Genomic DNA, 17,018 nt, shown 5'->3' on the forward strand with positions numbered 1-17,018 from the left:
GCCCGCCGCGCCGACGCCCGCGCGGCGCCCGCGGCGCGCGCAGTCGCCCAGCTCCAGGAAGTGCGCCCGGAGTCGGCGTCGCGGGCCGAGGTGAGCGCGCGCGGGCTGGGCGGGCCCGGTTGCGGCCGCCCGGGGTCGGACGTGACGCCGCCAGTCTCCGCGCGGGGGCTCGGCGGGGCCCCCGGGAGCGGCGGCGGGGCCGGCGGACGCGCGCCCGACGGTCTCGGAGGGCGCGGGGACGCGGCGGCTGTGGGGGAGGGGCGGCGGGGCCGAGGGGGCTCTGGGGTAGTGGAGACGCCGCTGCCCGGAGCTGGCTCTGCGCCCCTGAGCCTGTGGACCCTGGACTCCCCGGCCACGCCCCTGGACCGGCACCTAAACCGGGCCGCTTCCTCTGCCTTCCCCCAGAGGCTGGGAGAGAGCCTCTCTCCCTGGGGTGCTGTGGGCGTTGGGGAGCGAGAGTGGAGGATACCTGGGTGGGTGCCCCGGCCTCCGGGACGCAAAATGTCGGTCGTCCCCCAGCCTCCCGGCGTTTGTGACAGCCCCCAAACCCCCCAACGTTGGCAGCTCTCCTCCCCAAAACACAGGCCTTGTTTGGAGCTTCGTGGGTTCCAATTCGACCGCCCCTTTTGAGCCTCCCAGGTTTCTAATCAGTCGACTCTGATACTTGCCTTGCAGGGGGATTGTGAGGATTAGAAATGGCATGAACAGGGCCTAATATGGAGCTGCTGCGTAGTGTTGGAGAAAAAATTACTCATATACTCGTTAAAGACGGTAAGGCAGAGTTTATTCAGGGGGGGCTACTGCAACGCGGTTTTGCAGGAGCAGAGAGCAATTGGGCTACACTCTGCAACAGGGAGGAGTGGAAATTGTAGCCAAGGAGCCCGGTGGGGGGTGGGAGGGGTCCGTGGATGGAAAATGACTAAGAGGTAACTTACATCCGGGGTAAAGGGAGCTCTGGCTGAATCGACTTGACTGGAGTTTTGCTGAAGACAGGCCTGGGTGATAAGGAATTTGATCAGATATCAGGGCTGGTCAGATACCATGGTTGATGTAGAATTTGACCAACTATCAAAGATGAAAGACTTTCCCTAAACTGGACTCAGCAGGATTCTTGCTAAAACGGGACTAAAAGGGTCAAGGACAGACCTGAAAGGCCAGGCCTAGTCGAAAAGAGGGCTGCGGAGCTTGACTAAAGTTTGCTTAAGGAGAGAGTTTGTCAAGAGTAGGTACACAACAAAGGGCTACTTGTATGCATAGGTATAGTAAGTGTGCTTACCTGAGTTGTACATTTGAAGTTCACTCTAATTTGTTACAGTTTTAATAACAACTACACGTTTGGGATTACTTGAAATGTTTTTCGTAACAGGAGCAGATACTCATGAAGTCACTGGAATATAAACTACACCCTCTATAAAGTAATTTAATTTGGAATAATTGAGGCATTTTTCCTAGCATTTTGTTAGGAGATAATTACTAAAGTCGGATTTAAGTATTTTATTAGTTTTCCCTAAATGTCATTTTCCCTGAATGGTATCTAAACAGCTATGTTCATTCAGGAAGCAAATAAATTTGAATAAATCTACCCATTAGTCTCTTGCTATCGGAAATCTTTCTATTTGTTATTTGAAACGCAGGAGCCAAATAGATTTAGGTAATAAAGGATGCTTTTATATTTATTCAACATTTATTTAATATTTATTTATAAGATTTTTATTTATTTATCTTAGAGCATGAGTGGGAGGGGCAGAGGGAGAGAGAACCCCAAAGGGACCCTGCGCTGAGTGCTTGGAGCCAGAAACAGGGCCCGATCCCAGGACCCCAAGATCATGACCTGAGCCGAAACCAAGAGTCAGCTGCCCAGCCAAGTTCACCACCCAGGCACCCCATTTGTTTAAGTAGACTCCATGCTCAGTGATGCGGGGCTTGAACTCAAAACCCTGAGATCAAGAGTAGGACACTTGACTGACTGAGCCACCCAGGTGCCCCTTATTCAATATTTTAACATATTTATTCAAAACTGTACATTTTTTCTCTAGAACTTAGTGGTTACCTCTAAATTTTGATACTGTGTTTTCAGTATCATTCAATATGAAAACATTTTAATTTCCAGGGCACCTGGGTGGCTCAGTCAGTTAAGTGTCTGCCTTCTGCTCAGGTCGTGATCCCGGAGTCCTGGGATGGAGCTCCAAGTCTGGCTTCTTGCTGGGGGTGGGGAGTGAGGGGGGGCAGCCTGCTTCTCCCCCTTCCCCTGCTGCTCCCCTTTTTGTGCTCGCTCTGTCAAATAAATAAATAAAATCTTAGGAAAAAAAGAAAAAGAAAACATTTTAATGTCCATTGTGATTTTTTCTTTGGCTCTAGGTTATATTAGTTATTTAATAATTTCCATATATTGGCATTTTCTAGATATCTTTTTGTTACTGGTTTCTAATTTCATTGCACTGTGGTCAGAGCATATATATTTTGAGATTCCAGTCTTTTGAAACTTATTTATGCATATGGTCGGCTTTGGTGAATGTTTCATATGAACTTGAAATGAATGTGTATTCTGCAGTTGTTGAGTCTGAATGTCCATTAGAATGAGTTGGTTTGGGCGCCTGGGTGGCTCAGTTGGTTAAGCGACTGCCTTCGGCTCAGGTCATGATCCTGGAGTCCCGGGATCGAGTCCCACATCGGGCTCCCTGCTCAGCAGGGAGTCTGCTTCTCCCTCTGACCCTCCTCCCTCTCATGCTCTCTGTCTCTCATTCTCTCTGTCTCAAATAAATAAATAAAATCTTTTAAAAAACAAAACGAGTTGGTTTATAGTGTTCAGATTTTCTGTAGCCTTACCGATTTTTTTTTTTTTTTGGTCTTGTTCTATCAACTATGAGGATTTGTCCCTTTAGACCTGATAGTAGGTGCATATACGTTTAGGGTTTTGTGTTCTAAATGATTGGACCCATTTATCATAATGAAGTGTTCCTCTTTTTTTTTCTTGAAGTCTCTTGGTCAGATACAAATACGGCCATACCAGCTTTTGTATGCTTGCTGTCTGCATAGGATGTCCTTTCCCCATTGTTTTGTTTCCAAACTTTTGTGTCTTTATGTATTAAATATCTCTTGTAGGCACCCTGTGATTGGGTCTTACTTTTCTAAATCTGGCAATCTTATAATTCAAATGTTTAGCCCATTTACATTTAATGTGATTACTTATATGGTTGGGTGTTAGTGTACCATATTGTCTTTTTTTCCATTTGATCTTTCTGGTTTTTATTCTCTTACTGCATTCTGGGATACTGAGTGTTTTTTAGGATCCTTTATTGGTGTTTTTAGCTGTACTTCTTTGTATAAGATTTTTACATCTACCAGTATGTATCTTTAAATCATCAGAGTTTACTTTAACTTATTAGAGTCTACTTTAATATTTGTACCACTTTGTACTAAACAATTTACATTTCTCATTCCTGCCTCTCATTTAACGCCTTTACACTTCCAGTTTGTCACGTGACATGTAGCACCACTCACTTCCCACTTCCTATTCCTCATTTAGCAGTTCATAAATGTAATGACCTAACAACCGATTAATTCCATTTACTCACTCCTTTGTGCTCTTTTTATATCTTTTATTTTTACTTATTATCTATTTACACACTGTGGTTATTTTTGCTTTTAATAGTTGCCTTTTAAGGAAGTTAGGAGAAGTAAAAGCATAGTATTTCTATATTTATTCACCATACATTTACCATTTTTGGAGATCTTCATTTCTTTCTGTAGATCTGAGTTTCCCTTCAACTGGAAAGGTGTCCTTTAGCATTTCTTATAGTACAAATCACTGTGGAGGGGCTCTTGGGTGGCTCAGTCAGTTAAGCGTCTGCCTTTGGCTCGGGTTGTCCCACGGTTCTGGGATCGAGCCCCGTGTCAGGCTCCCTGCTCAGTGGGGGGCCTGCTGCTTCTCTCCCCACGTCCCCCGCTCCCTCGTGCTCTCTCTCACTATCTCTCTCCGTTTTTCAAATGAATAAATAAAATCTTTAAAAAAAAAATCACTGATGAAAAATTCTCCTAGCTTATTTTTTTTTTTTAATGATAACAAAATATTTTTTTTTATTCTTATGTTAATCCCCATACATTACATCATTAGTTCTAGATGAAGTGTTCCATGATTCATTGTTCGTGCACAACACCCAGTGCTCCATGCAGAATGTGCCCTCCTCAATACCCACCACCAGGCCAACCCATCCTCCCACCCTCTCCTAGCTTATTTATCTGAAAAATGTCTTTATTTTTTTATTAAAATGTAATTAACATACAATGTTATATTAGTTTCAGGTTTACAACATACTGATTTGACAGTTTTATACATTACTCGGTGCTTATCACAATAACTGTAGTCACCATGCAACGTTATTTTAATATTATTGACTATATTCTCTATGCTTTTGATCTCTGTGATTTGTTTGATTATAATATATAACTTGTTATAACTGGAAGTTTTTTATCTCTTAATCCCCTTTATTTATTTTGCTCATAACCCCCACCTCCCTCCCCTTTGGCAAACATCAGTTCTTTGTATTTAAGAGTCTGGTTTGTTGTTTATTCATTTGTTTGTTTTCTTTTCTTATTCTACAAATAAGTGAAATCATAAGGCATTTTGTCAGACTTATTTCACTTAGCATAGTGTCCTCTAGGCCCATCCATGTTGTCACAAATGGTAAGATTTCATTCTTTTTTATGCCTAAGTAATACTCCACTGTATATATACACTGTATCTTTATCCATTCATCTATCAATGGACACTTGGTTTGCTTCCATATCTTGGCTATTGCAAATGCTGCAGTAAACATAGGGGTGCATTTATCTTTTCAAATTAGTGTTTTTGTTTTTTTGTATAAATATCAGTAGTGGAATTACTGGGTCATATGGTATTTCTACTTTTAAAACATTTTTTTTTAATTTTAAATTTTAATTTTTTAAAAAAGATTTTATTTATTCATTTGAGAGAGAGTGAGCGAGCGAGAGAGAGAGCACAAGAGAACACAAGCCAGGGGGAGGGGTAGAGGGAGAAGCAGACTCCCCGCTGGGCAGGGAGCCTGACAGGAGGCTCGATCCCAGGACCCCGGGATTATGACCCGAGCCAGAGGCCAACTCAACCGATTGAATCACCCAGGTGCCCCGGTATTTCTACTAATCAATTTTTTCTGTTTTCCACAATGGTTGCACCAATTTACCTTCCCACCAACAGTGCACGAGAGTTCCCTTTTCTCTCCATCCTTGCCAACACTTGTTACTCCTTGTATTTTTTATATTAACCATTCTGAGGTATCATTGTGGTTTTCTTTTGCATTTTCCTGATGATTAATGATATTGAGCATCTCTTCCTGTGTCTCTTGGGCATCTGTAGGTCTTTGGAAAATTTTCTGTTCAGGTTTTCTGACCATTTTTTAATTGGATTGTTTGTTTTTTTGGTGTTGAGTTGTAGAAGTTCTTTGTATAGTTTGGATATTAACCCCTTATTAGTTATATCATTTGTGCATTTCTTTTTCCATTCACTAAGTTGCCTTTTTGTTTTGTTGTTGGTTTCCTTTGCTGTGCAAAAGCTTTTTATTTTGGTGTAGTCCCAGTGGCTTATTTTTGCTTTTGTTTCCCTTGCCTGAGAAGACCTATCTATAAATATGCTTCTAAGGGCGATGTCCAAGAGATTACTGCCTGTGTTTTCCTTTAGGAGATTTATGGCTTCCGGTCTCACATTTAGGTCTTTAATCTATTTTAAGGTAAATTTTGTGTATGGTGTAAGAAAGTGGTCCAGTTTCATTCTTTTGCACGTAGCTGTCCAGTTTTCCCAGCACCACTTATTGAAAAGATTGTCTTTTCCTCATTGTATATTCTTGCCTCTTTTGTTGTAAATTAATTGACCATATGGATGTGGGTTTATTTCTAGGCTCTCTATCATGTTCCATTGATCCATGTGTCTGTTTTTATGCCAATACCATACTGTCCTAATTGCTATAGCTTTGTAGAGTATCTTGAAATCCTGGAACGGAGATACCTCTAGCTTTGTTCTTTCTGAAGATTGCTTTGGCTATTTGTTGTCTTTTGTGGTTCCATGCAGATTTTAGGATTATTTTAGGAAAATACTGTTGGTATTTTGATAGGGATTGCATTGAATCTGTAGATTGTTTTGGGTAGTATGGGCTTTTTAAACATATTAATTCTTTCAGTCCATGAGCGTGGTATATCTTTCCATTTCTTCGTGTTGTCTTCAGTTTCTTTGAACAATGTCTTACAGTTTTCAGAGTAAGGTCCTTCACCTCCTTGGTGAAATTTATTCCTAGGTGTTTTCTTCTTTTACATGCAGTTGTAAATGGGATTGTTTTCTTAATTTCTCTTTCTGCTATTTCATGATTAGTGTATAGAAACACAACAGTTTTCTGTGTGTTAATTTTGTATCCTGCAACTTTACTGAATTCATTTATCAGTTCTAATAGTTTTTTTGATGGAGACTTTAGGTTTTCTATGTATACTCATGTCACCTGCAAATAGTGATAGTTTTACTTCTTCCTTACCAGTTTGAATGCTTTTTATTCCTTTTTCTTGGTCTGATTGGTACAGCTAAGATTTCCAGTACAATGTTGAATAAAAGGAGTGAGTATTAAGGAGGGCATGTACTGCAATGAGCACTGGGTGTTATGCACAAACAATGAATCATGGAACACTACATCAAAAACTAATGATGTATTGTATGGTGACTAACATAACGTAATAAAATTAAATTAAAAAAAGAATGAAATCTTGGCATTTGCAATGATGTGGGCGGAGCTAGAGTGTATTATGCTAAGTGAAATAAGTCAAAGACAAATACCATATGATTTCACTCATATGTGGAATTTAAGAAACAAAACAGATGAACATAAGAGAAGGGGAAAAAAGGGGAGGGAGGCAAACCATAAGAGACTGTTAACTATAGAGAACAAACTGAGGGTTGCTGGAGGGGAGGTGGTGGGGGATGAGCTAAATGGGTGATGGGCATTGGGTGTTACATGTAAGGGATGATTCACTAAATTCTACTCCTGAAACCAATATTACACTATATGTTAATTAACTATAAATAAACATCTTTTTTAAAATTAAAAAAAAAGGGTGAGTGGACATCCTTGTCTTGTTCCTGATCTTAGAGGAAAATCTTTCAGTTTTTCTCCACTGAGTATGATGTTAGATGCAGGCTTTTCATATGTGGCCTTTTTTTTTTTTTTTTTTAAGGTATGTTCCCTCTAAGTCCGCTTTGTTGAGAGTTTTTATCATAAATGGATGTATTTTGTCAAATGCTTTTTCTACATCTATTGAGATGATCATATGGGTTTTTTTTTCCCTTGTTAAATGTGATGTGTTGCATTCTTTTAAGAATATTGAACCGCTTGACTGAGGTGAATGATTTTTTTAATGTATTGTTGAATTTGGTTTGCAAATACTTTGTTGAGGATTTTTGCATCTATGTTCAGGAGAGAGATTGGCCTATAGTTTTCTTTTTTTGTAGTGTGTCTGTCTGATCTTCTATTAGGATAATGCTGGCTCTGTAGAATGAATTTGGAAGTTTTCCTTCCTCTTTCATGTTTTGGAATAGTTTGAGAAGAGTATTTATCAACTCTTTTTTAAATGTTTGCTAGAATTTGCCTGTGAAGCCATTTGGTGCTGGACTTTTGTTTGTTGGGAGTGTTTTGATTACTCATTCAATTTCATGACTAGTTCTTGGTTCATTCCAATTTTCTATTTCTGAATCAGTTTTGGAAGAGTGTAGGTTTATAGGAATTTATCCATTTTTTTCTAGGTTGTCAAGTTTGTTGGTATATACTTTTTCATAATACTTTTTTGTAATCTTTTGTGTTTCTGTGACTTGAGTTATTTTTCTTCTTTCATTTCTGATTTTACTTATTTGAGTCCTCTCTCTCTCCCTTTCTCTCTCATTTATGAATCTGGCTAAAGGTTTATCAATTTTTTTTTTTTTAAAGATTCTATTTATTTTGCAGAGAGATAGAGCACAAGTAGGCAGAGCAGCAGGCAGAGGGGGAGGGAGAAGCAGGCTCTCTGCTGAGCAGGGAACCTGATGGAGGGCTCGATCCCAGGACCCTGGGATCATGACCTGAGCTGAAGGCAGCCACTTAACCGACTGAGCCACCGAGGCGCCCCAAGGTTTATCACTTTTTAAAAAAGATTTATTTATTTCAGAGAGAATGCGCACAAGCGTGAGTGGGGGGAGGGACAGAGGGAGAGAATCTCCAGTAAACTCCCCACTGAGTGTGGAGCTCAACACAGGGCTTGATCTCAGGACCCATGAGTTCATGACCTGAGCCAAAACCAAGAATCGGACATGTAACTGACTGAGCCCACCCAGGTACCCCAAGGTTTATCAATTTTGTTGATTTTTTCAAAGGACCAGCTCCTGATTTCATTGATGTGTACTATTGTTTGTTTGTTTGTTTTTAGTTTCTGTTTTGCTTATTTCTGCTCTAATCTTTATTATTTCCTTTCTTCCACTGGTTTTGGGTTTTGTTTGTTCTTTTTCTAACTACTTTAGGTGTAAGGTAGGTTGTTTATTTGAGATTTTTCTTATAGTAGGACTGTATTGCTATAACTTCCTTCTTAAGAACTGCTTTTGCTACTTCCCAAAGATTTTGGTCCATTGTGTGTTCATTTTCATTTGTCTCCATGTATTTTTGGATTTCCTCTTTGATTTCTTGGTTGACCTATTGGTTGTTTAATATGTTGTTTAGCCTCCATGTGTTTGTGTTCTCTTCGGATATTTTATTGTAATTGATTTCTAGTTTCATACTGTTGTGGTTGGAGAAGATGCAGGATATGATTTCAGTCTTCTTAAATTTATTGAGGCTTGTTTTGGGGCCTAACATGTGATATGTCCTGGAGAATGAATTGAAAAGAATGTATCCTGCTGTTTTTGAATGGAATGTTCTGTATATATCTCTTAGTTCCATCTGGCCTAGTATGTTGTTCAAAGCCAGTTTCTTTGTTGATTTTCTTTCTGGATGATCTATCCATTGATGTAAATAGAGTGTTAAAGTCCCCTATTATTGTGGTATGACTGTCAGTTTCTTCCTTTATATCTGTTAATATTTGCTTTATGTATTTAGGTGCTCCTATGTTGGGTGCATAAATATTTACAATTGTTACATCCTCTTATTGTATTGATCCCTTTATCATTATATAGTGCCCTTCTTTGTCTCTTGTTACAGTCTTTGTTTTAAAGTCTATTGTCAATATAATTATTGCTACCCTGGGTTTTTTTTTTTAAAGATTTTGTTTATTTGAGAGATAGCGAGAGAGCACGATCAGCAGGAGGGGCAGAGGGAGAGGGAGAAGCTTAACCAACTGAGCCACCCAGGCGCCCTAACCTGGCTTTTTTTTTCCTTCAATTCTATTTGCATGGTATATGTTTTTTCATCCCTTCACTTTCAGTCTATATGTGTCTTTAGGTCTGAAGTGAATCTCTTACAGGCAGCATATCGATGAGCCTTTTTTTTTATTCATTCAGTTACCCTGTGTCTTTTGATTGGAGCATTTAGACCATTTAAAGGAATTGTTGATAGTTAATGTATTTGTTGCTATTTTGTTAATTATTTTCTTGTTATTTTGTAGTTCTCTGTTCCTGTCTTCTCTTGCTCTCTTCCCTTGTGCTTTGATAGCTTCCTTTAGTGTTATACTTGGATTCCTGTCTCTTTTTTGTGTGTGTATCTATTACAGGTTTTTGATTTGTGGTAACTACTGGTTTCATATATAATGTGTATAGCAGTCTCTGTTTAGTTGATGGCTGCTTCAGTTTGAACACTTTTTTTTTTTTTTAAAGATTTTATTTATTTGACAGGGAGAGACACAGCGAGAGAGGGAACACAAGCAGGGGGAGTGGGAGAGGGAGAAGCAGGCCTCCCGCTGAGCAGGGAACCCGACGCGGGGCTTGATCCCAGGACCCTGGGATCATGACCTGAGCCGAAGGCAGACGCTTAACGACTGAGCCACCCAGGTGCCCCCCCCTTTTTTTTTAAAGTAGACTCCACACCCAGCGTGGAACCCAGCACAGGGCCTGAGCTCACGACCCTGAGATCAAGACCTGACCTGAGATCAAGAGTCTGATGCTTAACTGACTGAGCCACCCAGGCGCCTCAATTTTGAACACATTCTAAAAGCAGATGTCTTTATTTTAATTCTGATTTTTGAAAGATGTTTTTACTGGATGTGGAAATCCGGGTTGATGGTTCTTTTTTTCTAGAATTTGCATTTGGTTCTTTTTATAATTTCTGTTTCTCTGTAGAAAGTCCCTATCTCTTCTCTCATTATGACTATATTTTTATTGCAGTCCTTGGACCATCTTTGGGTTGGTTTCTCTTGAATATTTTTTCCATGACTTTAAGTCATATTTTCATGTTTTTAAATAATTTTGGGTTACATCTTAGATATTGTGGATGGCACATTGTAGATGCTAAGGATTCTGTTAGTCTTCCTCTGAAGAGTATTGAGTTTTGTTCTAGCAGGCAGTTGAGTTACTCACTGATCACCTTTGACTTGAATTAGCTTTATTTTTTTATTTTTTAAAGATTTTATTTATTTATTTGACAGAGACACAGCAAGAGAGGGAACACAGCAGGGGGAGTGGGAGAGGGAGTGGGAGAGGGAGAAGCAGGTTTCCCGCAGAGTGGGAAGCCCGATGTGGGGCTCGATCCCAGGACCCTGGGATCATGACCTGAGCCGAAGGCAGATGCTTAACGATTGAGCCACCCAGGCGCCCAACTTTTTTTTTTAAAGATTTTATTTATTTGACAGCAAGAGCGCACAAGCAGGGGGAGCAGCAGAAGGAGAGGGAGAAGCAGGCTCCCCACTGAGCAGGGAGCCGGATGTGGGCCCCGATCCCAAGACCCCAGGATCATGACCTGAGCTGAAGGCAGATGCCCAACTGACTGAGCTGCCCAGGTGCCCTGAATTAGCTTGTTTTTTTTTTTTTTTTAAAGATTTTATTTATTTATTTGAGACAGAGAGAATGAGAGAGACAGAGAGCACATGAGAGGGGGAAGGGTCAGAGGGAGAAGCAGGCTCCCCGCCGAGCAGGGAGCCCGATGCGGGACTTGATCCCGGGACTCCGGGATCATGACCTGAGCCGAAGGCAGTCGCTTAACCAACTGAGCCACCCAGGCACCCCTTAGCTTGGTTTTTATACCTTGTTAGGACAGATCTCTGGAAAGCCCACAGTGGATCCTGAAGCCTTCTAACTTGATCAGACTAGACTAGTAGACTGGGTTTCCTCTGCGGATCTCGTTGAGGCTTGGCTTTAGGCTCTAAACCTAGGGGAGGTTTAGAGTAGGTCTTATTCTAGGATATGGTCTTTACTCCCAACATGTGGCCTTTCCGGTATCTCAAGATGCTTTGGGTATTAATGAGGTCTCTCCATTGTCAGTGGTCAAAAACTCCAATATTTCTCATCACTGGCTGGCATTTGTATTTCTTTTGCTCCTCACCCAGTTGCAACTGCTCTCTGTTAAACCTTGCATAGTTTCACCCTGCTCATGTGCAGTCCAATCCTTGGCTCACAGGGAAATCCCACATAGACTTCTGCCTGACCAACCCCCCCACCCCCACCCCGGTCACAGCTCCATTCTCCCCACTGTGCTGTTCTTGAGAATCCAGGTACAAGAGCAGCTCCAAGTTCTGATCTCTACCTCCTCAGTTTGGTGAGACCACTGAACTCTGTGTGAGCTGCAGCTTCCTGCACTGTTGTTGGGGAAATTGTCCCCATGCAGAAAGCCAGGATGATCGTGGGTCTCACCTCAAGAGTTTTTCTTCCCTTGGGGATTTCATTCTTGTCTGCCTGTTGTCTAGTGCTTGAAAACAGTTGTCTTACAAGTTTTCTCCAGTTCTGTAGTTGTTTACAGTGGGTGGGACAGTGTGTGCTGCCAGTTACTCTGCCATGGCCAGAAACTGAATTCCCCAAACACGTTATTTACTGAGCTCGTAATATACGTCATTGTAACACCCTGGTTTCTGTATGAATATATGAATGAAACACGTGGGTTTCTTTTTGAACAAAAAATAAATGCACCGAGGTTTGCATGAGAAACATGTAACATTGGGTTAATCCCTCTTACCTCACTCTTTCTTTTTTTGCTTGAAACATTTTCTTCTTTTCTTTTTAGTTTTTAAGTGATCTTCTGATATGGGATAAATTGTTTGAAGTGCTGGGGATGAAGACATTCCTTATTATACCTCAAGGAAAAAGCAGCTTTTATTTATTTATTTATTTACCATGTATTTATTTATTTTAGAGAGAGAGTATGGGAGCCAGTGGGCTGGGGAGGGGCAGAGGGAGAGGGAGAGAGAGAATCCCAAACAGATTCCATGCTGAGCACAGAGCCTGACATGGGGCTCGATCTTATGACCCTGAGATCATGACCTGAGCTAAAACCAAGAGTTGGATGGTTAACCAGTGAGCCACCAAGGTACCCCGGAAAAAGCAGTTTTTATTTTTTCTTTGTATTTTTTTTTTTAAATTTAAATTCAGTTAATTAACATATAGTGTATTAGTTTCAGAGGTAGAGTGCAGTGATTCATCAGTTGTATGTGACTCCCAGTGCTCATTACATCACGTGCTCTCCTTAATACTTGTCACCCAGTTACCCCATCTCCCCACCAACCCCCCCCAAAAGCAACTTTTAAAAGCTGGAGTGTTATACTGATCTCTGATTAAGCCAAACAGATTAAGTGATTGGGTGTGTTTGCTTGTTTGTTTTGTTTTTATTGTCGCAGTTAGTGTTACGGAGAAATGATGACCTGTAGCTTTTTTTTTTTTTTTTTTTAATTTTTTTAAAGATTTTATTTATTTGCTAGAGAGAGAGAGAGAGTACAAGCAGGGGGAGGGGCAGAGGCAGAGGGAGAAGCAGAGTCCCTGCTGAGCAGGGAGCCTGATGTGGGACTCGATCCCAGGACCCTGGGATCATGACCCGACTGAAGGCAGCTGCTTAACCGACTGAGCCACCCAGGCGTCCCAGACCTGTAGCTCTTTAATAACATTCAAGGATTGACCTAATGATCCAATATTAGGATCTTATGCAAGAAAGTTAACTCGAAATAGTACATGATTCTTTAAACATTTCTGGATACTAACTTTGTCGTTTAATATTTCTCTTTTCACTGTCTTAGGTACTGTCTTCTAAATTTTTATACCAGTTGCCATAAAATAGTGCTCACTTAGTTCAAGGCCATAGGAATGTTTTTGAGGTAGTTGTTGTTTGTTCTAAGTCTTCTTTAAGCCCGGGGTTGAAAATTTCAGTTCTGACAGGTTTTCCTAAGTTCCCAAATAGTCCAGTTTTCCATGTGGCACTCAAAAGAGATCACCTAGAAATTTCATTGCATCTTTTGGGGAAAAATCAATTTGTTCTCTTCAACCTCCTATTTATTACAGAAGCATCAGATTATTTCAACATTAGCCTTTATTTCTAGGGCATTGATGTCTTCGTTCAGCTTTACTTTTTGGTCTGCAGATGTACAGATGCAGATAAGGAAGTGTCCGGAAGAGCCATTTGCTAGGAAACCAGTAGCGAAAACGCTTCATGTGGTGCATTTCATTTTTCTACTTGGCTTGCACATTTGAAGACTGAGAGGGAATATTGTAAAACGTTCAGGGTGTTGATGCCAGTTTAGATACAGTATTAGCGATTTGCTTGGTCAAGGTTATAGTCTTTCTCATGTGGGGGGTGTGCGTTCAGTCTCACCGATCACGTGTCCCTCTCCTCTGCACAGCCCTGGCTCTCGTTCCCTCTCTAGGGGCCCTGTGAGAGCCTCTGTGAAGCCTTGGTCCTCCCCAGCGACAGCCCCGCCCCGGAAACACTTCATCTAAAAAAGGACTTGCCAAGCCAGAGGATGCCTGTGGAGCTGGGGCAGGCCCTGGTCCTGCCACCGCGGCTGGCGAAGGCCGAGGACGCCCCATTCTCAGGACCAGATGCTGCCTCTCGAGGGGAGCTCTCTAACCCCGAGGCCGCACGCCAGCTTTTCAGGCAGTTTCGTTACCAGGTGATGTCTGGGCCCCACGAGACGCTGAGACAACTGCGGAAGCTCTGTTTCCAGTGGTTGCGGCCAGAGGTTCACACAAAGGAGCAGATCCTAGAGATCCTCATGTTGGAGCAGTTCCTGACCATCCTGCCTGGGGAGATCCAGATGTGGGTGCGGAAACAGTGCCCCGGCAGCGGGGAGGAGGCCGTGACCCTTGTGGAGAGCTTGAAGGGAGACCCCCAGAGACTGTGGCAGTGGGTAAGCAGAGGGTCGAAGCTGCCAATGACGCACAGGGCTCCTCTGGGGCCTTTACCGGGTGTGTTTGTCTTTTTCCTGACCCTCAGTGCTAACAACCAGTTCTCCAGTTCACTGCTACCAGCGAGGTGTCTTACAGTTCAGTTCAGATCTGACACTAATGCTCTGGGGTTGGCAGACCCAGTGTGATAAGGGTCAGTCTCGTCAGGCCGCTCCCATTTCAGACACCAAGCACAAGTCACCCAGGCCAGCTATACTTACGACTGATGGGCTGTACATTTGGAGGTTCCCACAACCTCCTCCTCGGGGTAGTTAATTTACTAGAATGACTCCTAGGAGGAGACTTCCGTGGCGTCTCTGGGCATGCCATCCTCCCAGCACTTCTGTGTGGCCACCAGCTCAGGAGCTCCCTGAACTCCATTGTTTAGTGGATTTTAGGGAGGTTTCATTACTTAGGCACGATAATCATTGGCCATTGGTGACTGAACATCTCCAGCCCATCTCCCTTCCTCAGGGGTTGAGGGTTGGGGCTGCGAGTTCAGTCCCCTGGTCACCTGGTTGGGTCCTGTGGTGACCAGCCTCCATCCTGAGGCTGCCTGGGGGCCCACCGAGCGTCACTTTCTTAGCATAAACTCAGGTACGGTTGAAAGGAGCTCATGATGGCATGTGCCCCTCACTCCTGTCATTTAGGCAGTTCCAAGGGTTTTAGGGACTCTGCCAGGAACTTGGGACAAAGACTAAATACATATAAATACATATAAATACATATTTCTTACTGTACTGATATATCTCCCCTAATTCTAAGGCTCTCTGACTCAACACTTTCTCGTCATTACAAATAGAAGATAAAGTCTCTTGTCCCATTCCATCTTTCTACTAAAGTCTTTGAGAAATTATTCAAAGGATACCTGAGTTTTAATTGGTGGAGACTGTCCAGTAGAAACACATTATTAATGGCATGTTCAGGGTCTCCCAGGCCCGATTCAGGCCTCAGCTTTTGGCCCCTCAGGATGTTTTCCTCACAGGTTCCTGCTGGTCTAGACAGAGAAGCTAGTTTTCCCTACTCCATGTCCCTAAGGACTGCCTTATTATCTGTTATAGAGTGTTACCTTTGTTTCTTTCAAAACCCCTCAGTCTGGATCTTTTGGTAATTAGTAATATGTGGTCTCTAGATCAGCATCCAGGTTCTAGGACAGGAAATCTTGTCAGAGAAGATGGAATCTGCAAGCTGCCAAGTGGGGGAAGTAGAACGCCATTTTGAAGTGGGGCCTCAGGAGCTGGGACTTCAGGACTCACCCTGCAGGCCTCTGGAGCCTCCGAGCCATCCAGTGAAAGAGGAGTCTGACATGGAACAAGAATTAGGTGAGGGGCAGTTACTCGTGGTGTGTGGTGCTTTCTTGGGGAGTTTTGGGGATTGTGGTTAGTAGGCCTCAGAGTGAGTTGAAAATGATATGCTGCTCAGGTGAGAGTATCTCCGGAAAGTTTGGAAACAGGGTAGACCTACTCAGTCCCTCTGATGTGGAGATTCAGTGTGTGAATCTCCTTTATGACTGGGCCAGACCATTTGAATGTTGGTTCTGAGGAAGGGGGAAGGAAGGAGGGGGAAAATACAGGTGAGGCTGTTTGGAAGGTTGTGGGAAGTTGGAGTTTGTTAGGGAGGTAAACACGAGTCTTGACATCATGGACGGTGGGACAGGCATCGGTTCTCATTTGGGACAGTTTTCATCCGTACCCTCCGGGGAGTGGTTTGCGACGACATCTAGAATCTTCAGACTTTCTGTTCCTCCCTTCAGTGATGGCTGCTACCCCGCCTCCCGGCCCACCGGAGGAAAGGCTCATCAGAGACCAGGACTTCGGAGCCTCCTTTCTCCAAGCAGCACCTCCGGTGAGCTGGCTTCCCTGCCTCTCTCACCCCAGAGCCGGGCTCGAGGGTGTCAGCTGGCAGTCAGGAGGATGGAAAGGGGACGTGTTCTCAGAAGCGGAGGAGAGAGGACCGCCTAGCAAGGACAACAAGAACAATACACATGGAATGAAACCTGAGTCTCAGCATTTCCCTTGAGGCAGAATGTCTAGTGGATAATGGAATCTGGGTCCTGGGAGAAGTGGCCCTCTTGTTTTCTCCCTTTCCTGTTCCTTGGGTTACCCTGAGAAGAGGCTCTGTTTGATTCTCTGGTCTAGGCCTCGCCCGATAGGAGTCAGTCTGAGATTTTGTATGCTTCTATCTAATGTGGGTCAGGTGGCCTCCCCCAACTTTACAGAGGCATAATTGACAAACAGCGAACTGACCATATTTCAAGTGTACAGTTTGGTACGTTTTTGATATATACACACATGTGTGAAACCATGACCACAATCAGGATGATAAACATACTTGTTACGCCCAAAGGTTTCCTTTTGCCCTTTTGTGATCCCTCCCTCCTGTCCCCTATGCTTCCCTAATCCTGAGATCCCGAGGCCACCACTGAGCTGCTTTCTGTCACCGTACATTAGTTTGCATTTTCTAGAATTGTATATAAAATGGAATTACGCCATCTGTACTCTTCCCTTTGTTTTTCTGCATGTAATGTAGTTTTCTTGCTTCTTTGAATATTTTCTCAGTGGTTTTTAACAGTTGGACTGTGATGGACCTGGGAGTCATTTTCTTCATGTTTCTTGTGCTTGGGATTCTTTCGGATTCTTGGATCTGTGGGTTTATAGTTTCCAGCAAATTCGGAAGAATTTTGGCCAGTATTTCTTCAACTGTTTTCTAC

General features: G+C 42.7%; 1 protein-coding gene across 4 annotated transcripts in view; it reads left to right on the forward strand.

The window, feature by feature from the left end:
- ZNF18 (zinc finger protein 18) overlaps positions 1-17,018 on the forward strand; it is a 28,336-nt gene continuing 11,318 nt past the window's right edge. Inside the window, exons 1-5 of one of the 4 annotated variants that reach the window (XM_081805696.1) lie at positions 1-90; positions 676-771; positions 13,765-14,271; positions 15,441-15,630; positions 16,062-16,153. In XM_081805696.1, coding sequence (XP_081661822.1) covers positions 13,885-14,271; positions 15,441-15,630; positions 16,062-16,153 — 669 coding nt within the window. In that variant the 5' untranslated portion in view covers positions 1-90; positions 676-771; positions 13,765-13,884. Of the gene's footprint in view, positions 91-275; positions 474-675; positions 772-13,764; positions 14,272-15,440; positions 15,631-16,061; positions 16,154-17,018 lie in introns of those variants that run through there. The other 3 variants (XM_081805697.1, XM_031027912.2, XM_006733091.3) reach the window with 3 other exon arrangements.

Source organism: Leptonychotes weddellii, chromosome 15 (assembly GCF_054177405.1).
Source record: "Leptonychotes weddellii isolate Sample4059 chromosome 15, ASM5417740v2, whole genome shotgun sequence".
In the NCBI taxonomy this organism is placed as follows: Eukaryota; Metazoa; Chordata; class Mammalia; order Carnivora; family Phocidae; genus Leptonychotes; species Leptonychotes weddellii.